Source organism: Balaenoptera musculus, chromosome 11 (genome assembly GCF_009873245.2).
Source record: "Balaenoptera musculus isolate JJ_BM4_2016_0621 chromosome 11, mBalMus1.pri.v3, whole genome shotgun sequence".
Taxonomy (NCBI): domain Eukaryota; kingdom Metazoa; phylum Chordata; class Mammalia; order Artiodactyla; family Balaenopteridae; genus Balaenoptera; species Balaenoptera musculus.
In genome coordinates this window covers 33,787,134-33,808,074 of record NC_045795.1, presented here as the reverse complement: position 1 = coordinate 33,808,074, position 20,941 = coordinate 33,787,134, and the positions used below count along the sequence as shown (strand labels likewise).

Below are 20,941 nucleotides of genomic sequence, written 5' to 3'. Positions count from 1 at the left end.
TCCAAATTCATTCTTTTGCTTGTGGATATACACTTTCTCAGCACCACTTATTGAAAAGACTATTCTTTCCCCCATTTAAATGACTGAACACTCTTGTTGATGTATGGTTTTATTAGATGTATGGGTTTATTTCTGAACTCTGAATTTTATTCCGTTGGCCTATGTGTCTATCCTTATGCCAGTACACACAGTCCTGATTATTGCAGCTTTGTAGTAAATTTTAAAATCAGGAGGTGTGAGTCTTCCAACTTTATTATTCATTTTCAAGATTGTTTTGGCTATTCTGGGTCCCTTGCATTTCCATATGACTTTTAGATCAGCTTGTCATCTTCCACAGTTTCCACAAAAAAGGAGAGCTGTAATTTTGATAGAGATTATGTTGAATCTATAAATCAATTTGCAGAGAATTGCTGTCTTAGCAATATTAAGTTTTCTGATCCATGAAAGTGGCATATCTTTTCCATATATGTAGGTCTTCTTTAATTTCTTTCAGTGATGTTTTGTAGTTTTTAATGCACAAGTCCTACACCTCTTTTGTTAAGTTTATACCTAAATAATTTTATTATTCTTGGTACTATTATAAATGGAATTGTTTTCCTAATTTCATTTTGGGTTGTTCTTTGTAAGGTATAGAAATAAAACTGATTTTTGCATATTGGTTTTGTATCCTGAAACTTTGCTGAATTCATTTGTTAGCTCTAAGTTTTTTTGGTTTGGGTGCACTCCTTAGCATTTTCTATATACAAGATCATGTTATCTGCGAATAGAAATAATGTTACTTCTTCCTTTCCAATCTGGATGCCTTTTATTTCTTTTTCTTGCCTAATTGCACTTGCTAGATACTACAGTACAATGTTGAATAAAAGTGACAAGAGTGGACATGCTTGTCTTGTTCTCAACTGTAGGGGAAAAGTTTTTAGTTTTTTACCTTTAAGTATGATGTTAGCTGTGAATTTTTTATAGATGCTCTTTATCAGGTTCACGAAATCCCATACTATTCCTAGTTTGTTGAGTGTTTTTATCATGATAGAGTGTTGGGTTTTGTCAAATGCTTTTTCCGTCACCCGTTGAAGTGATCATGTGGTTTGGGGTTTTTTTTCTATTAATATGGTGTATCATATTGATTTTCAAATGTAGAACCAACCTTGCATTCCTAGAATAAATCTCGCTTTGTCATGGTGTATAATCCTTTCTATTTGTTCCTAGGTCCTATTCGCTAGTGTTTTGTTGAAGATTTTTGCATCTACATTCATAAGGAATGTTGATCTGTAGTTTTCTTGTGATCTCTTTGTCTGGTTTTTGTATCAAAGTAAAACTGGCCTCATAGAATGAGTTGGGAGGTATTCCTTCCTCTTCTGTTTTTTGGAAGAGTTTGTGAAGGATTGGTTTTAAAATTCTTTCAGTGTTTGGTAGAACTCACCAGTGAAGCCATCTGGGCATGGGCTTCTCTTTTGGGAAGTTATTTGATTACTAATTAAACCTCTTTACTTGGTATACGTCTATTCAGATTTTCTATTTCTTCCTAAATCAGTGTCAGTAGTTTGTGTCTTTCTAGGAATTTGTCCATTTCATCTAAGTTACCTAATTTGTTGGTATACAGTTGTTCATAATATTTCTTATAATCCTTTTTATTTCATAAGGTCAGTAGTTCTCCTTCCACTTTCATTCCTGATTTAGTAATTTGAGTCGTCTTCTCTTTGTTTCTTGTCCAGTCTAGCTAAGGTTTGTAAATTTTGTTGATCTGGTCAAAGAACAACTCTTGGTTTTGCTGATTTTTTTCTATTGTTTTTCTGTTCTCTATTTCATTTATTTCTGCTCTAATTTTTATTATTTCCTTCCTTCTACTTGCTTTGAGTTTAGTTTACTCTTCTGTTTCTAGTGTCTTCAGGTGGAAAGTTAGGTTGTTAATTTGAGATCTTTCTTCTTTTTTTTTTTTTTTTAATATAGGTATTTACTGCTATAAATTTCCCTCTGAGCACTGACTTTGCTGAATCACCTAAGTTTTGGTATGTTGTGAAATTATTTTCATTCATTTCAAAGTATTTCTAATTTCTCTTGTGATTTCTTTTTCCTGTTTGTTATTTAGGAGTGAGTTGTTTAATTTCCACATATTTGTGAGTTTCCGAAATTTACTTCTGTTATTGACTTCTAATTTCATACCATTATGGTCAGAAAACATACTTTGTATGATTTCAATCCTTTTAAATTTATTTAGACTTGATTATGGTCAAATATATGGTCTGTCCTGGAGACTGTTACATGTATACTTGAGAAGAATGTGTATTCTGCTGTTGTTGGGTGGAGTGTTCTATAGGTATCTGTGAGGGCTAGTTGGTTTATAGTGTTGTTCATGTCTACTCTTTCCTTGCGATCTTCCACCTACTTGTCCTATCATTTTTGAAAGTGGAATATTGAAGTCTACAACCATTACTCTTTATTTCTCCCTTCAGTTCTATCAGTTTTTGCTGTATTTTGAAACTCCGTTGTTAGGTACCCATATGTTTATCATCGTTATATCTTCTTAATGGGTTGAGTCTTTTATCATTATAGAATGTCCTTTCTTTATCACTAGTAACAATTTTTGTCCTAAAGTCTATTTTGTCTGATATTAGTATAGCTACTCTCCAGTGCTTATAGCTAGTTTGCATGATTTATGTTTTTCCATTCTTTTACTTTCAGCCAACTTGTGTTTTTCAATCTAAAGTTTGTCTCCTTGAGACAGCATATAGTTGGATCATGTGTTTTTTAATCCATTCTGCCAATCTCTGCCTTTTAATTGGAATGTTTAATCTATTTACATTCAGTATAATTACTGGTAAGGTAAGATTTATGTCTTCCATCTTGTTATTTGTTTTCTACTTGTCTTATGTCTTTTTTTCTCCTCTATTCCTTCACTGTCTTTTGTTATATTAAATGAGTTAAGTTTAATTCCCTTGTCATCTCTTTTACTATATAATTTGTGTTATTTTCTTGCTGTAGGGATTACAGTTAGCATTTTAATTTAAAACAATCTAGTTCAGACTAATACCAACTTAATTTCAATAATATACAAAAACTGATACTATATAGCCCCATTCCCTCCCCCCTTCTTCATATTGTTATTGTCATAAAAGTTACATCTTAATAAATGGTGTACCCATCAACACAGGTATATAATTATTGCTTAATGAAGTTGTCTTTTAAATCAAATAGGGGCAGGGGAAAGCCATTTTTCTTGAGTAAATACTCCTTGGATTGATGCAAGCCATTGGTTAATTTCCAGAGTTCTGAAAAAGTTAATTCTGTTTTTGCCAGTTTTCTTGTTTCTTTTATGGAGGAGAGAATTTTCAGATTTCTCTAACCACTTTCTTTTAAAATCACTCTCAATGTACTTTATTTATTTATTTATTTATTTATTTATTTATTTATTTATTTTTGGCTGTGTTGGGTCTTCGTTTCTGTGCGAGGGCTTTCTCTAGTTGTGGCAAGTGGGGGCCACTCTTCATCGTGGTGCGCGGGCCTCTCACTATCGCAGCCTCTCTTGTTGTGGAGCACAGGCTCCAGACGCGCAGGCTCAGTAGTTGTGGCTCACGGGCCTAGTTGCTCCACGGCATGTGGGATCTTCCCAGACCAGGGCTCGAACCCGTGTCCCCTGCATTGGCAGGCAGATTCTCAACCACTGCGCCACCAGGGAAGCCCTCAATGTACTTTTAATTTGTATTTCCCTTAGATGAAGTTAAACATCTTTATTATGTTTATATTTCATTTTGTGTGAGCTATAGGTATGTATCCTGTGACTGTATTCTATTAAGTATTTGTTTTCTAGTTGATTTGTAGGGATTGGGGAAATGAGCCATCTGCCTTTGTATGAGCTGCAAAATTTTTCTTCATTTTGTGTTTTGACTTTTGTTTATGGTATTTTTGTCATAAAGGGAAAAGTATCAGTCTTTTTTTAATTTATCCTAATGTGTCAGTTTTAATGTATCTATGAATTCTTTTATGGCTGCTGAGTTTTGTGTAATACTTTAAAGATTTTTTTCCTGTAAGATTATTTTAACTATTCCCCAATGGCCTTTCAAGTATTTTTTAAAATAAATTTTATCAAAATATAATTTACATGCAGTAAAGTACACCTATTTAAATGATGAGTTTTGACAAATGTATACACCCATGTAACCACTACCACAAACATGATAGAGAACATTTAATCACCCCCAAAAGTTCTTTCAGGCCCCTTTACAGTCATTCCCACTCTACCACCACCACCAGCACAAAATAATCTTGTTATTTTTTTCCTTGTGTTTATGTCTGTGATGATTTCCCCCTTGTCATTTATTTCATCCATCTTCTTGAGTAAAGTTAGCTAACACTTTGTTATTTCATTTTACTTCAAAGAATAAGCTCTTTTATTTATGTATTAGTTATGTCATTTTTCTCCTTTAAAATTAACTAGCTATTTGAGTAAGATGCTTAATTCTTGTTAAGGGTGTGAATTTTCCTCTGAGAACTTCTTTAACTGAATTCCAAAGGTTCTGATATGAAGCAGTCATCTCACCATGTCACCTGCATTTTCTTTGCTTTGTTTTTGTGTTTCTTATAATGAAATTTAGTTTAGTATTCTCATATTAGAAGTTACTTTTATACCTATGACTCTGGTTGGAAGTCTATGAATACCAACCAAAGCAATGATGGAATTAATATATTTCTCCTTCCCTCTTCTCTACCAGCCAATTGATTATCTTAGTATTTTCTTTTGTATTGTTAAATATACCTTTACTTCTGTCACGTTCTAAAAAGTTCAAACTACATTCAGACCAGGGTAAGTTTCTCCCAGAGGGGTACTTTTTAGACCTATTCTGCCCTTCCCCCACATTCTCCTGCCCTCCCCCACCCCCACCTTGCCTTCCCACCAGGCAAGTCCCCAGTCATCCTAGCCAGGGGAAATGAGGGCTTAGTTGATTGGTAGGCAGCTCCTGCCTCCCTAAATTTAGGTTCTGTCACAGGCTGAGACTCTATCAGAGGAAGCTCAAAACATCCTGCCAGAGCTTCCTGAAAATAGCATCACTAGACTTACACAGTCCCTGCCTGTTCCTTCTCCTCAGATACCTAGACCAAGCTTAGGGCCCTTCCAGATGGTCCAGATGGCGAAAACCTCTTTTTGCTTAGTTCTCCATGATTATAAAAGACTGGGTTCCTGAGCACCTCATCTTCTCCATTTAAGTCTCTCATCTCAGTATGGGCAAATATTTTCAAACTGAACAGTTGAGAAGAAATCATGGCAGAAACCTTAAAGGACCTCCTATCCCCAGCCTGGACTAGCTTTCATTTACACTTAACCATGGCCATACCCTTACCATTTATTCCTCCTCCCCTCACCCCCATGCCCTTTTTCCACTGGGCTCGTCCCAGGCTCAGAGTTCAGGCCAAAGGGAACAGAACTACCGGATGATCACCCAGTTGAGAAAGAGCCAGCTCTGGTAAAACTGATGTCTGCAAAGTTCTTTTATTTCCTGGTGCTTGAAAATCCTTTGTCCTGCCAAGGAATAAGCTTGGTATCTATTTCAGTTTCTGATCTTACTCCTGTTTCTTTCCAACTCCATCTCTCATACCCCATCTGTCCTGAATCTCCTTTAACTAATTATTATCCCCCTTCTCCCACCATATGTTGTTACATCATAAGATGTCACTTGTTTACAAGGTATAGAGCAGAAAGCAGAAGAGATTTCTAGACTCAAGAAAATGACTCTATACTTTCAGGTATCCTGATAAAGACACAAAATACTTTTGAAGAGGTCTTCTTGATGCCCCTTAATTCAAATTGTGTGCAGTATTCTGACCAGGGAGGGAAACCACTTCCCCGCTAGCAGAACAGGCAGGAGATCATACAACACAAACTCTGGACCAGTCTTTTCAGTTTTCGGGCCATGTGAAGTCAAACTTGGGCCCTTTCCTTACCCCTCAAGCATCAAGAGCTCATATATTATCATTTAGAGTTTATTTAGCCCTGTGGTGTAATGGCAGAGGAACTAGCCTGGGGGACTTCCCCAGACACCTCACTCGTTCCAAGTATCACTTACCAGGTGAGAAAAGTCAAGATATTAGATCAGATCCTAAAGACCCTAGTTGCTCTGATATCCTAAGGATCTAGGGCACAGGCTGCGTGGGTGGCTACACAGAACCCTGGGGATGATCTCTGTGAGTTTACAGGATGGTGAACAGCTTAGCTGGGTGGAATCTCGCTATTAGGTGGATCCTGGGCTGGCTCGAAGGAGGCTCCTCCACTCTTGTCCCCTCCAGGGAAGATGACTGTGGCGTATGTCACAGGCTTGGAGCAGATCTCAGCCTTAGGAGGCAGAGGGGGCAAACAGGATGGGGCTGGGGGTGGGTGTTTCCCTGACAGGGAATCAAGAGGAAGGTTGGTGTAGGTGTTATTGTCAAAGGAAGGTGGCGAGTCGAGCCTAACATATGGTACATCCGATGGCACGTCAACAGCCAGTCCAGAGTCACTGATGTGGTGGACCACTGAGGAGGGGGCCTGTAACAAAAGCAGGCAAATCAGGCAAAGAGAAAATGCCTCCCTCTGCCCCAGTTCCCTTAGATGGGAAGCCTAGGACCAGACTGGATCTGTCTCTTCAATCCTGAGTATGTCAGTGGGCAAGAAGGCTTCACTTTGAAGATTTTCAAGCCCCAAGTTTCTCCACAAATCTGGGAAGGTGGATAGCAAGGTGGGAAGGTGGGAGACCATTGTTGCCAAGTTTACAGCATTTAGGAAGAGGGTTTGGACTTCTACCGGGTCCCAGTCTTTTCTCCACCCCATCATCCTGGGACTTCTCAGTGATTGTGGCAGAGGGAGGGTCTGGGGAATTTGGCTGGGGGCCTGCAGAGGTCTCTTACCGAGCCTGAGACTCCACTGCTCTGAAATCGTCCACAGGCAGCAAACCTGTTCCCTGGCAGGACAGAGGACAGAAGCACAGTCTGCTTCTTACGCTGACTCAGTGCCCCCCTCACGCCCTTCAGAAACCTTGGAAACCTCCGTCCTAGCCCATACTCACCTTCCCCACTCCCACCAGCAAAGTTTTCCATCTCCCCAGCCCCCACCCCCAGCCAGCCCTAACTCTCCCCCCACCCACTTACTGCTTCCACAGCTCCCCTCAACCTGCCTCAACACTCAATCCATCTCCCGAAATCCCCCACCTCCTCCAGTCACCTGTCCCCAATCCCACTGTCTCACCCTCTCCTATTCCTGTTTCTCCCCAGGCTGCCTCCCACTGAATCTCTTTGCTCTCCTCTACCCCTCAGCCATGGGAATTCTAGGGTCTGGGGACCCTTACTGAAGCCCATCTGTAGGGGGAGCAGACCTAGATTCTCAGCCTTGAATACAAGACTGGCTGATATAGGACCAGGGGGCCATTCTGAGATAGGCAGGTGGACAGCTACCTACCTTTCCTTTTGGCCATCACAGCAAACAGCACCACCGCCATCACCAGCAGGCCCAGCAGGAGCACGGCACCCCAAATCAAGGGTCTGCTGAGAGACACAAAGGAGTAGGTGAGCTTAGCCCTGAACCTGGCAGGGAGCTGCTTGCCAGGAATCCTAGAGAAGTGGCACAGAGGTGCAGTTCTTGGTGAGCCATGGTTGGAGAAAGAGATTTTTGGAATGGAATGAGGAGGACAAACTCAGGCAGGGCAGAGAGACACACTGTCAGGGTATCCTGGCTGGAGATCTGGGATGAAGGGGTCAGTGCTGAACTGGGATAGGGAGGTATGTCTGTCTGTCTGCCTACCTGCCTGGTCAGAAATTCCCCAGGAGTGGAAAGAATCATGAAGTTTCTTTTCAATTTAGTCTGGGGCTCTAAACAAGCTGTATCTTCACCACCACCCCTTCCCAGCCTCCCAAATACAGTTCTTGTCAGTACCTCTTCTTATCTCGGCTGGGGTCCAAAGGGCTGGCACTGCCTACAGGATCTGAAGAGGAGGTGTCAGCCAGACTCCTGACCTGATGGGTCTCCTCTTCGTCCTCTTTCAGGCCAGGAGCTGAGTCAGAAGGAAATACTTAATGAGAACATACCCATTGTGGGCAGGGTTCAAGGGCCTATTGAGATCTGAGGGACTGGGGGAGTAGAGCTGAGGAAGGAGAAGTCCTAAGTAAGGAACACAAAGAAGGGGTGCTTGGGATACTCCTTAGGGGCCTCTCATTCTGGAGGTCAGGGAATGGCCTCTTTATGTCTTTATCTGGTTGTGAATATGCTCACTTTCCCCTTTACCACCAGCTCCCAACCCTCCCCCTCTGCATTTCTTCTCCTTCACCTGCTCCCCCTGTACCCAGGCTGCTCAGACTATGCAGAAACCCTACTGGGTAATGTGTGCCCACCTCCCTACCCAACCTCACTCATCTCATTGGAGACCTTGCTCCTGGCTCTCATCACTTGTTCTCCAAAGGGACCTCAGCCCAGCCTGCTAGACCTCTCCACATACCTGCAACCCTGTGACCGCCCCTGCAGGCTGGCTGAGCCCCACCCCAAGCTCTGCGCTCAGGAGCTAAGGAACTTAGGGTCAGCCCTGATATGACACAATGCCAGCTGATCCTTGCTGAGAGCCTTGCTTGGACCCTGAGACTCAGTTTTGTGACAAGGTTTCTGTCATCCTAACAACATGCTCAACTTCTGTCTGTGGGACTCAGGGTTGGTTTCTCTGGGCCTGAGGATCTGCCTTGGGAACCCAGGCAGTCCTTCTAGACCCTCTGAGAGGAGAGTCTTGCCGTGTTCTTAGAGATTCACCATTCCCACTACCCAACCCATTCCAATCCAGGAACTGGAGATGCTATGGCCCCAATCTTGCTGTATATGTCCTGATCTCCTGGAGTTTTTTAAATCACCCACATCCTCCCTGGATACTGTGCTCTACCTGCCTGCCTGAACATCCATCCTCTACAGCTGTTGGGGTCCCCAGCACCTGCCCCACTGCAGGTACCTGTCTCCCTGCCACCTATTCCCAGTGCATTGTCTTGTCACAGCTTGCCATTTAGGGAGTTCTAACCTTGAGTTACTAAACCTTAGTGTCAAGGAAGAAGGAGAACAAAGGATGACTAGGGTTAACAGAAGTATATTTATAATATAAATAATAATTGTGGACTCAAGAGGGATTCTAATGACAGCTTAGTCCATCCTCGTAATTAAAAGATGGAGAAAAAACTGAGAGAAGGAAAAATGCCTTCCTTAATTTCATTACTTTGGGCATTTGGCACAAATTACTTGAAAAAGGAAGACCTGAAAATGAAAAAAATGTCAGCATCCGTAAGTGCAAGGTAGGACAGTTTCTGCTTCCTCAGGTAGCTGACCATGTTCCCGACAGAACATTTTTTTTTAAACAATATCCTATTTTTCTGGAAAAAATTTAATACTTTAAAATGTACTTTCAATAAATATTTAGACATGAGAAAGTTACAGGCTGTGAAAATGAAACCTGTGAATATAGTTTCTATACTGAAAATAGGGTTGAGAATATTAACTATTCTCAACCCTATAATATTAACTATTCTCAACCGTATAATATTAACTATTGCTGACACTTTTTTCTGTTTTTAAAACTGAATGAGTTGAAGGAATTCAGGCATTGAATGTACCCTGCCTGTAGATGAGGCACATACTAGATGCTCAGGGAAGATTTATAAAATTAAATTAGATATAAATTCAATAGTTTTTAAGCCATCAGACTTGTTATTACAGCAATAAAAACCTGGAAGATGTAAAAAAATTAATTCCAGTTGATATGTCTGAATTAAAACTTTGTTTAAAACATTTCTAAGCAAAATAATAGCATCAAGTATGTTGAAAATGCTGGACAAGGAGGCCAAGGCCCTGAGTGGGGAAAGAGAATTTGCCTTCCTGTGGGGAGACCCACTTGTGCGGGAGGGGAAAGGGGACTGCTATGTGGCTGGTTTATCTCAGACTTCTCACCCAGTTTGGTTTCCGTTCCCTGCAGAGCTGTCAAAAGGATATCTGCTCCCAATTCCTCCCCCACAAGGGCCCCTACCCACCAAGGACCCAAGAGCAGCTGGAGGGGCAGGAAGGCAGGTTAGAGCGGTGGTGGCCAGGCTGGGATAACTCACCTGCAGGGAGCACATCCAGACTGATTCTGTGCACAGTCTGGGGCCCTGAGATTCCCTCTACCACGCAGCCGTACTCTCCGGCATCCTCCTCCTGTAGGGTAACCATCTCCACCTGGAGCAGGCCACCCCCCAGGTCAGTGAGAAATACGCGGCTGCTGGCTGGGGCCCTGCGTTCCACAGCTGACGACACCAAGGGCTGGCATCCCTCTGGCAGGAACCGGCACCACACCTTTCGAGCCTTGACATCCTGGAGTCGGTAGTGGCACTGCACCAGGATGGAGCTCCCCACAGGCGCCTGCAGCACCTCAGGGAGGCTGCCAGCCGAGCCCTGGCCTAGGGAAGGAAAGTTGCAGGGATGTTGGACAGGGCACCTCCTGGCCCACCCACTGCGTAGGGGCACAGGGATCTAGAGGTCCACCTTCTGGGCCTACATGTTATTGTTGCCATGGTAATGCCAGTTATTCCTGGGCATGGAGTGGGGTATATGGGGCCCAGAGTGCAGCTCCTTCTGAACCTTACCTGCTAGTCCCAGGAACAGCAACAGGAGCAGGTTGGGGCCCATGGCTGGGCAGGGAGATGTCAGCTCTGGGGCTTGCCTGGGCACTGACACAGCATTCCCCTGGGGGCAGGAAACTTTTGCCTCAGACAGTCACGTGGGGTCCTCAGTGACCATGGGGTGGGAAGCAGGCACTGGTGGGCCCCTCCATGGGTGGGGAGAAGGAGCTCTTCCAAGCCCTGGTTGGTTCAGTGCTCAGGAACTATCCCTGAGGGTAGGAATGGGCAAGGTAGGGTGAGAAGGCCCAAGGAAAAACAGAAGGCTGGGAGCCTGCCCCGGCCCCCACCCCCCCCCCCGCACCCTGTAAGGAATGAAGAGGGGGAGGAGGATTGTGACAACCAGAGAGCATTAGAGAAAGGGGGAAGATGATCTTCAGGGTATTCCAAATATAGAATCCGATGATGCAGAGCTGTGAAGGAGGGACGTAAAGTGTCCTTCTCATGGCCCGAGGCCATCTTGATTTTAAATTCTGTGTGAGTGCCCCACCCAAGCTCTCAGGAGATCGTCCAGGAAGCCCCACCTTGATGGTGCGCCCTGGGCTGGCCTGTCTTCATTCCCTCAGATGGGCGCTCCCTAGACACTTTGAGTGTGGACCACGTGCTCCAGTTCTAGGATTTGCATTATTGCTTTGATAATTAGTTGGATATTGACCCTCATGTATTCATCTCATCTTCATAGCTTTTCTCTCTCAGTTTCCATCTTTTTTGTTCTGATTCCTAGAAGATATCCTCATCTTTTTCTTCCATCCCTTCTCTCCTTGTTCTTCAGATTTTTATCCCTTAGTGCTTTTAATTTACAAGATTTTTTATTCTCCAAGCATTTCTTATTTATAGCATATTATTTTTGTTTCATGAATGCATTATCCTCTCTGTTAGGAGACAGTTCTCTATGAACATTTGCGGGCCTTCCCAGGAAAGGGCACTAACCAAGCTTTGTTCCAGGGCGATTGAAGAGCAAACTTGCCTTGGGAGTTAGAGACAGTGTGTCAGCTCCAGAGAGATTTGCTTCCATCCTTCCCCTCCCTCCCTGGAGAAGATTAGTTCATGTTCCAGAGTAAAGACATCTCTCTCTCTCCAGAGAGGAAGAAGGGCCAACGTGCCAGATGTTCTATATAAGCTCCAAGTCTCATAATTTGGGGTTCCTGTCCTATGACACAAACCCACTCCCTGCACAGGGAACATCTGGCCCTCATTCACGTCACCTTGTGCAGAACTGGGGTTTGGGGATCCTGCATGGAATGTGAGTAATAAACCTGCTGACACCGGGGGAGCACCAGTGCTCAGAGAGACAGGAACAGTCAAGGTGGGGATGGCTGGGAGGATACACTGCTCTGACCTAGATGGTCACACCTGGAAAGGGGCATGAAAAAGCCACCCTCCCTCCTTCCTCTGTCCTCTTTTCTCTCCTCCTCCCCTCTCTCTGCCTCTGTCCTTCCTCCAGGAGCAAGGGAGTTGAGAATGGGAAACTGGGAGCAGGAGCCTGAGAAAGCCGGCTTCTGTGTTAAGCTGAGCCTCATGGACATGGTGATAGGGTGACCAGCTGTCCCTGTTTACCTGGCACTGGGGGTCTTTCCGGGAGACAGGATTTTCAGTGCTAACACTGGCAGAGTCTCTGGCTAACTGGACAGATGGGTCTCCCCAGTGAGTATTATGGAAGTACGTATATCTGTCCTGCCAGTATGTATCAGGCTTTCTTTGATTTCCTTACAAGAGAATTATTTTCACAGTAACAAGCCATGTGGGAGTGTTGTGTGAGGAGGAGACCTCTCTTCAATATTTACTGAGTGCCTAAAACAGATACAGTCCCTGCTGGGTGCCTAGGACAGAGGTGGCCAGGATCCAGGGGGGTGTCCTATCACTGGGCATTAGAGAAGAGGAAGGAAACCAGTGCTTATCCAGGACCTACTATGTGCCAGACATCTGGCCAGGACTTCAATGTTATTCCTTTCAATTGCATAAATACCCACCAAAGTAGGGTTGTTTTGTTTTGGTTTGGTGTTGGTTTTTTTGTTTGTTTTTACATGCGAGGACCCTGAGGCTCAGAGGAGTTAAGGAATTTGCTTACGTCTTCTTAGTAGGAGGCAAACTTGAAATTGGAATACCCCTTCTGTTCAGTGTGCACTGCAGAGAGTCCAAGGCAGGGGATCCTGATGGCAATCTGAATCCCAGGGTAGATGTCTCTGACATGGCAGAGCAGGCAGGAGAAAAGGCTGAGCTCCCAAGAGGAGGAAAGTTCCAGCGGCACTCCATGACCAGGCACGTCCTGGAGCCTCCCCTTCCATCTCATCACCCTTGGTGCCCAGACGGGGCGGGAGCGAGGGAGGTGCAGGGGGCTCAGTTTGGGCTCTGCTCAGCCTTGGCTCCTAGACTGTGCCTGTGTCTGCAGGAAGGAGACGACTGCCCCAGGACCCGATGGGGAAGTTTCACGTGCCGCTGAGTCAGGGACACCAGGGAAACACAGACTGGACCAGAGTCCTGGAGCTGGGGACAGAGACAGCGGAGCAGCCTAAGCAGGGAGTGGGTGAGGCAGGGCTGGGGCAGGACTGCAATTAGGGGAGTGATGTGTTGACATGAGGCTGGAACACAGGGCTGCCTCAGGGGCTCTTGCCCAGTGATTCAAAACCCCAGGTACCCACACCCAGCTTAGGGGGCAACGCAGCCCCGTGTGGCCATGGCCAGAGGGGCTCCTGGGCTTCCACCTCTCTGAGGCCCAGGACAGAGAACCTGAGGATGTGGCCAACTTGTTTCCTCCTCTTCGGGGCAACCCACCCTCAGGGTAGTCTCCATCCCATTCTCCTCGCTCCACCTCAGGTGGCATGTGTGTGTTGAAGAGAGAGGTGAGGTTCCCTGAGCTGCCGTGGCTGTTCCCTGTGCCCCGAATACTCTTCCCCCCCTTGCTTCCCCAAAGTGTTTCTCAAGTGGTGCCTTCTGACTACTCTTCAGAACTGCGTCATCCCCCGTGCCTCCTGCACTCCCCGTACTCCTAACCATCTGACTGACTGACTTACTGTGTTTGTCTGCTCTCTTCCCACTAGAACATGGCTTTGTGTGGGCAGAAATCTTTGCTTGTTTTGTTCACTGTTGTGTCTCCAATGCCTAGACTAGTACCTGGCACAGAAAATATTTATTGAATAAATATAGAAATAAATGAGTAAGATTGAGCTAGAGGGAAGGACACCTTGAACGCCAAGTGAAAGTAGGATTTCCAGGCTCTACGAGGGACTTTGGGTAAATCCTTTCCCTTTTGAGCCTCAGTTTCCCTTCCACAGGATAAGGGGCTTGCACCAGTAGTCCCCAGCTCTGGTACGCTGCACTCTGCAACCGAAGCCCTTGCCATTTCTCCGGAGGCGGAGTAACATGATAAAAGCAAACCTCTAGGTTTGCTAGAGGTTTGAGTCAGCTGGGAATTGGATGGACTTCAGGGGGGCGGAGGGAGGCAGGGGGCCTGGGGCAGGGGGCCCAGCAGTAATCCTAGGGAACTGATGGACAGGAGGCAGGAGGAGGAGAGGAGAGGATGCTAGAGAAATTCCACAGGAGGAGGCAGGGCTTGGTAATCAGATCTCTGGGAGGGAGAGAGAAGAATAAAAAGATTGGCCAGTTTGGAGCCTGTGGGAATGGAGGGACATGATATCCTAAGACCCTAGGCCCCAAGGAGCCAGACCTTTTATCTTTTCCTCATCTGAATTCACTCTCCTAGCCCTGTAGCAAAAGAGAAGACCTTCATGACGCCCTAAACCATCAGTTAAACATGAAGTCTTGGATTTATCTGTGAGAGTGTTTAATGTCCAATGTCCAGAAGTTGGTAGATGTCCTTCCCACCTCCCATGCACACACACGCACGCACACACACACACACGCACATGCACAAATCCCTGCTTCCAGGAGCCAGGAGAAGCCGGGTACAGGCAGAGTGGCCTTTTGCGAAAGCAGAACCAGCAGACTTGGTGGCCAAGGGGCGGGTGTGCAGCAGGCGGGGGTCGTCCGTGCAGACCTCTCCCAGGCCTCTCCTCCACCGTGGGTCCTCCTCTCACGTGTCTCTCAGCTCTGCAACAGAGAGTACTCACTCGGCCCCTCTCAGCCCCACCTCACCAGCCCCCAGCCGCCACCATGCTCTCCAAGCTCACCTGTCAAGGTTTGGAGCTGATAACCTGGGTCATGGCCACAGTCCAGCCCACTGGCATGGGGTGTCCTCCGTTTCTGCCCATGCCAGGCTGCAGCCCAGAGAGCGCTGGCTGCTAGAAGCTTGCTGAGAAAGATGCAGGCCAGGAGGAAAAGGATGGAAATGGGTGGGAAGGGGCTCTCCTCTTCAGAAAGGTTCCTTGGAGAAAAAAAGAGGACATGTGGGAGGCCATGAGGGGACCCACAGACTGGAATCTGCCCTCATAGAAGGAATGGGGAGACACCAGGAGCTCCGGGGGCTGAGGATATCTCCCCATCCAGCACCATCCCTGGATGAGGCTTTGCGGGGCTTGGGGGAGCCTGTAGTCAGGAGACCTGAGTTCCAGGCATGGATCTGCCTGCTGACTGCTTTTAAACAATTACCTCCCTTGCTGAGCAGTTTTCTGCATGATGGTGTGGTATGGTGTGTGTGTGTGTATATGTGTCCGCATGCACATGTGCACTTCATGGTTATACTAACAGTGTTTAAACACCAGTCAAGAACCAGTCGGAACTGATTCTGGTCCCATCAGGGAAGCAGGGGTCTGAGGGTACCAGTTTTGTACTAAAATACTAAAATTTTCATTGTTGCTGAATTGTGGAGATGTCTGAGGGCTGCCAGGGGAGGGGATGGGTGGCCGACCATTCAGGAGTCTTGGAGCAGCAGCTACTTACAAACTGTTAGGGAAGTTTTGCAGTATTTTAACAACTGGCACAGTCATACCAACACACACTGGCTGGTTGGAGGGGTGTTTAGACAAGATTATATGCAGACACTTTAGTGTTCTAATTGCCTTGGAATTTGTACTTCTGGCACATGCCGCCCCCCAGCTGCCACCCCATGCCTTGGCTCTGCAGGGTGGAGGTCTGCCCAGGGATTTTAGGAAAGACCTGTCACTATACCTGGAGATGCTGTGCTCCACGTGGGCATCCTCAAAGCTCTTGGACTCCTCAGGGATCCAGAGATCTCCAGGTTCCTGGTAATCAAGGGGGTCTGTGGGAGACAGAGCCTGTGAGCTTCTAGCCCCCCTCATTGATGCCACAGTGGGGAGAACCTCTCTGGGTGGGGTGAGGCTCTCTGGGACATGGCCATGTGTGGATCAAGTTGTTAACCTCTCTGAGCCTCAGTTTCCTCACCTGTAAAGTGGAGCAATTAGGAACACCTTCTTAATAATAGCGTTGCAGGATACAGTGAGAGCATCCTGTGTAGTGCCCATCCCCTCACAGGAGCTCAGTAACTGCAACTCCCACCCTCCCATCACACAGGGTCTTTGGGAAGATCAAACGAAATAATGGGTGTTTGTGAAAGTCCTGTGTGAACAGTCAAGCTGCCTATACCAGCTATGGATTATTGTTATTGTTGTTGTTGTTGTTATTTTTCCTGCTATCCTCTTGGGAGTCAGCTGAGCCTTAGACCCTGATAGGGCTGAAAATCTGTGTGTCCTCACCCCCTACTCCCATGGAGGTAGGGTTTGGGGTCTAAGGCAGGCGGTGTCCCCTACCCTCCCCACCTTAGACGAATGTTACTTTCAACCTTCATTTCCATGATAAGGGGCCATGTTGGGGAGAGGAGTTGGACAAGGGGAGAGTCAGAAAAGGGATACGTAACCTCAGATTTGTTCTCCTTTGGGACACAACCACGTTCTGGAGACACAGACAGAAAGCTTTCCTGAAGGGCAGCCCCTGTGCAAGCTCAGGTAAGGACCCCACCACTGCCCGTCTCACCTAGTCAAGCCTGAAATGAGGATCCCAAGCAGTTAGCAGCAGGAGGCTGGGGCAACGGCTGTCACTGACCCCAAGCACTTTTAACTCTGTCATGTCATTTGTGTCTCATGGGAGCCCTGTGGGGTCAGCAGCACAGGCACCGCCACCTCCATTTAAAGATGGGGAAATGGAGGCCCAGAGAGGAGAAGCACGTTGCCCAGGGTCACAGCAGTGTTCCTTTCTAGGGTTGTTTCTCTGTACCGGGTTGGTGCTTAATCTATGTTGGTAGGTCCGTTGGGTGGTTGAGTGAAGGAATAGATGAATGTCCTCCTACTCCTTAAGGACCACCTCAGTGCTCACATCCTAACCAGATGCCAAATGGATAAAGCTGTTTGGGGGAAGCAGGACCACAGCTAGCTCATAAGGTGCCTTGTGCAAACTAGAGAACTGTACCCTTCCTGCAAGTGATGCAGTCCTCCACCAGGGAGCACAGCCTGGAGAGAGACAGCAGGGCTGGATTGTGACCCCTTGTGCAGTTAGCAACCTGCACAACCATCCACAGTGACCCTGAGTTGACCCTGAGTTGTGGGGAGGGACAAGATCCACACTGTGGGATTTCCCAGGGTCCCCGAAAGCCCTGAGGGTGGTCCTGTGCTCAGACACTAAAGACGACCCCAGGCCCAAGGGCAGGCCAGGGTGCAGTCAGCTGCCCACTCACCAGCCAGCACCTCCACCAGGACCTTCCTGAGGGTGTCGGCCTCGCTACCATGGAGACTCTGGCACTGATAGAGGCCAGCGTCGTGGGCTTGAAGATTCCGCAGCGTAATGGTGAGTGTGCCACCCAGGGCATCGTCCATGATGGCTGTGCTCCCATTGCGCCTCTTCAGGAAGGACAGCAGCCACGAGGGGTGAGTGCTGACCACCTGCTGGCACAGGCCCTCTTCACCCAGCTGGCGGCACCAGGCTTTGCGTCTCCCCCAGTGCTTCAAGAAGTTGTAGGGGCAGGAGACCCTCAGGGACCGGCCTGCCGTGCCCTGGAACACCGTGGTGTTGTGGGCTCGGGACAGCTCTGGGGAGGAGACATTCATTCACTTACCAAGTGTTTATTGAACACCTACTATGTTCAATGAACAGAAGAGAGAGAAATCCCGCACTTAAGGAACTCAGGTCTTTACACAAGTTGGGAGAAGGCGGCATAACCCAGGTATGTGTTTATAGGAAGCTGGAAACCAGGAAACCCGGGTCCTGGATCTGGCTTTATCAACATTGGACTTGCTGGACATCTTTAGAGAAATAACTGACCCTCTCTGGGCCTATTTCCAGAGACATTTGGTCTTGAAGTTCCCTCCAGTCCTAGTCTGCTCATGTTCTTCCTGTCACATGAAATCAAGCCCTCCCCTCTCCCCCTCCATCTCAAGAGAGCAGGGCCAGTGGCCTTCTCAGGCCTGGGGCTGCTCCCACGTGGGGCTGGGCACCCCCTCCCCACGCCCGCCATCCTTGCTTACTTTGCAGCTGCCCACGCTCATACCAGCACTGCATTCTCCTCTTTCTGACCTTTAGCTTCCAGCTTCCCTATTTCTGTGTCTTTGTTCCCCTTTCAGGAGGGATGAGTCTCAGAACTATTTTGGGAGAGACATGAGGCTGCTATTTTAGGGACCCTCCTTGGGGTGGGCTTAGAGTGCCAGTCTATTGCCAGGGCAGGGGCTATAAGAGAATCACCCAGCGCCCTCTGCCTCAGCCTCCCCTCTCTTCAACCACATCTTCAACCACATAGTGACAGAAACTTGTAAAAAGGATTGGGGAGCTGGTGGCCTGTCTTTTGGAACCAGAGAGACCTGGTGAGCAGTGCCCCCTCCATACTCCCCAGTCCATCCCTCTGCCTTTGGGCAGGCCAACGCATCCCTCTTCCCCTACTCCACCTCCAGCCAAGAAGCTCCAGCTCCATTGGAACAGTCTCTCCTCTCACCCAGGTATGTCTATTGCTCTGGGGGAGCAAGAGGCACCCTTCCCCAACGAGAAAAGGCCGTCATGTGCAAGAATCTGGGGTGCCAATCCCCCCTGCTCAATCACAAAATCTTCAGCCCCTTCACCTCCCATCCAGGGCTGAGGACAAGAGGACGGAGGGGCACCCCAAAGATGCAGATTACCAGTACCAGGTTCTTTTCTCCCTCCCACGCTGCTACTCTTCTGGGGCTAGTTAAGTGGTTCATAATTTTAGGGGCTCTTACCAGTGCCCCCCAAGACTTCCCCCAACTACTAGCTAGTGCCTGAGATGCCACCATCAGAACTCCTTCCCTTTCTAGGTGTCCGAATCCACCAGCCTCTGACACTTCCACGTACATGAAGAATCTGATGCTGGGGAGAGAGGGAGATGATGAAGAATATGGGGCACAGTGAGAAGAGGGGGTGCAGGACATGCCGAGAATTTCAGCCATCTTCACACTTTGGCTCAGTGCTCCCTACCCACCCACCCACTTGCCATATACTCAAGGAAGGAGAGGGAAAGAAGGCAACGGCGGGAGGGAATCCTACCTGTGACAAAGAGCAAGATGAGCAGCCCAAGAGGCTCCATGTCACCCTTCTCTTGTGGAGGACAGACGCAGGGTGCCTTGTGCAAGATCTCTTCTTTCCCTTGAACTGCAGAAAGGAGAGGGTCAGGCTCGTCAGGCGCTGCCCACAGGAACTGGCTCCTGGAGGTTGAGCAATCATCAGGACTGGGATCTGGCTTTATGATTCAAGGAGGGGGAGTGGGGTGGGGGAGGAGAGGAGAGGAGGGGCCACCACTGCAGCCCAGCAGCGGGGTGCTGAGGATCCCAGACCTCCAAGAGGACAGCCCACTGTCCTGCCCGTACCAGCCTTCTCAGTCGTTTAGAAGACTACCCTTTCTCCATTCAATTGCCTTAGTATCTTTATTGAAAATCACTTGACATGTAGGTCTACTTCTTGACTGTCTACTCTGTTCCATTGATCTGTGTGTCTATCCTTTTACCAATATCACCCCATCTTGACTACTCACTGTAGCTTTATAACAAGTCTTGAAATCAGGTGATGTGAGTAATCCAACTACATTGTTCCTTTTCAAAATGGTTTTAGCTGTTCTAGTAACTTTGCTATGTAAATTTTAGACACTGTATGTCAATTTCTCCCCCCTACACTCTCCCCAAAGCCTGCTAGGCTTTTGATGGGATTACACTGAATCTATAGCTCGATTTGGAGGGAACTACACATCTTGACACTATTGAGTCTTCCAATCTGTGGACATATTTCTTCTTTGGGTTCTCTCACCAATATTTTATATTTTCAGCATACAAATCTTGCACATATTTTGTTAAATTTCTATCTAAGTATTTCATGATTTTGGTGCTATTTTAAATGTTTCTAGCTTTCTGTATCTTAGGCAGAAGCAGAGCTCAGAAGTCCCATGAATCTTTATCTTACTTTCTGTCCCACTTATGCTCCATTCTGACCTCTTCTTCTCACATCCTTCCTACCTGAGAAAAGGGTATTTTTTATTCCTCTAAGCCTCATAGCAAAGGGCAGGCACCAAGAAATCTTTGCCAATTCATGCATATGAATTCACAGCATGTGCACATCAAACTCTCTCTTCTCTTAGCTTGTGCTAATTTGTAGTTCAATCCCCTAATTCTCATGTCTGAGCATAGGAACATTTCTGCACCACCCCACTCCCAGGCACAGGGTCCTTCCTTTCCTTTTGCTAAATCTGAGTTCAAAGATACCTGCCACTTCACACTTGGGCACAGAGATCTTTTCCCCTCTATTACATCATTCCAGCTGAATGCCATCATTCACTGATGCATGCATTTATTCAACTATCATGTATGTGATGGAGAACTCAGGTCTCTTGGAGCCTCAGTGTTCCTGGATACAGTGGTGACCGTTGCTGAGGGAAGCCCTAGAACCAGAGGCATGACTGGACACATGATATACTCCTGATGTCTAACTTTGGCTAAGACTTCACAGCTGCTGGGTAATCCTTTTCAGAATGTCTGGAAGTTTCCTAGTAAACTGCCTATAGCAGCTCTTCCAAACCATCACTATCCTCAAATACACAGCTCTACTCCCCCTCCTCCCCTAGAAATAAATCAAGATCAACATAGGTGAACATCCTCACCGTCTTTCAGATTCTCTGTTATCCTTCCATCCCCCCTCTCGCCAACCTGGGCGACCGGAGGAGTACAAGAGTCCGGTCAGGACCACGGCCAGCACCCAGACAGGCCCTGGGCTGGGGAAGGGTGTGGCTGCCAACAACCGGCAGGGAAATAAGCCTCTCAAAACGGGAACAACTCAAACTCTATCCAGGCACAGCATCAACCCAACCTGGGAAATCCCCTGCCCAGCCCTGCCTGAGAAGTGGGCTTGAGAGAGTGACTTGTGGTACCCACTCCACCCTTAGCTGGGACCACGAACCACAAACATT

At 47.0% G+C, this 20,941-nt stretch overlaps 2 protein-coding genes across 4 annotated transcripts; both read right to left on the bottom strand.

Moving 5' to 3' along the window:
- Positions 1-6,169: 6,169 nt before the first annotated feature.
- Positions 6,170-10,663, bottom strand: TREML1 (triggering receptor expressed on myeloid cells like 1). 3 transcript variants are annotated; one of them, XM_036869719.1, is made up of 6 exons: positions 10,606-10,663; positions 10,087-10,419; positions 7,895-8,012; positions 7,421-7,506; positions 6,874-6,926; positions 6,170-6,514 (listed from the first exon to the last, which is right to left on the bottom strand). In XM_036869719.1, the coding sequence occupies exons 1-6, from the start codon at positions 10,646-10,648 to the stop codon at positions 6,200-6,202; spliced, it is 948 nt and encodes a 315-aa protein (XP_036725614.1). In that variant the 5' UTR covers positions 10,649-10,663; the 3' UTR covers positions 6,170-6,199. The 3 variants fall into 3 exon arrangements, with proteins under 3 accessions (XP_036725614.1, XP_036725615.1, XP_036725616.1); XM_036869720.1 differs by having other exon boundaries at positions 7,895-7,997; XM_036869721.1 differs by lacking the exon at positions 10,087-10,419 and having other exon boundaries at positions 7,895-7,997; positions 10,606-10,648.
- Positions 10,664-14,397: 3,734 nt separating this feature from the next.
- TREM2 (triggering receptor expressed on myeloid cells 2) lies at positions 14,398-19,166 on the bottom strand. Its single transcript, XM_036869868.1, has 5 exons — positions 19,036-19,166; positions 17,222-17,572; positions 15,703-15,793; positions 14,766-14,959; positions 14,398-14,685 (listed from the first exon to the last, which is right to left on the bottom strand). Exons 1-5 carry the CDS (start codon positions 19,073-19,075, stop codon positions 14,669-14,671), a joined length of 693 nt encoding a protein of 230 aa, XP_036725763.1. The 5' UTR covers positions 19,076-19,166; the 3' UTR covers positions 14,398-14,668.
- Positions 19,167-20,941: the final 1,775 nt, after the last annotated feature.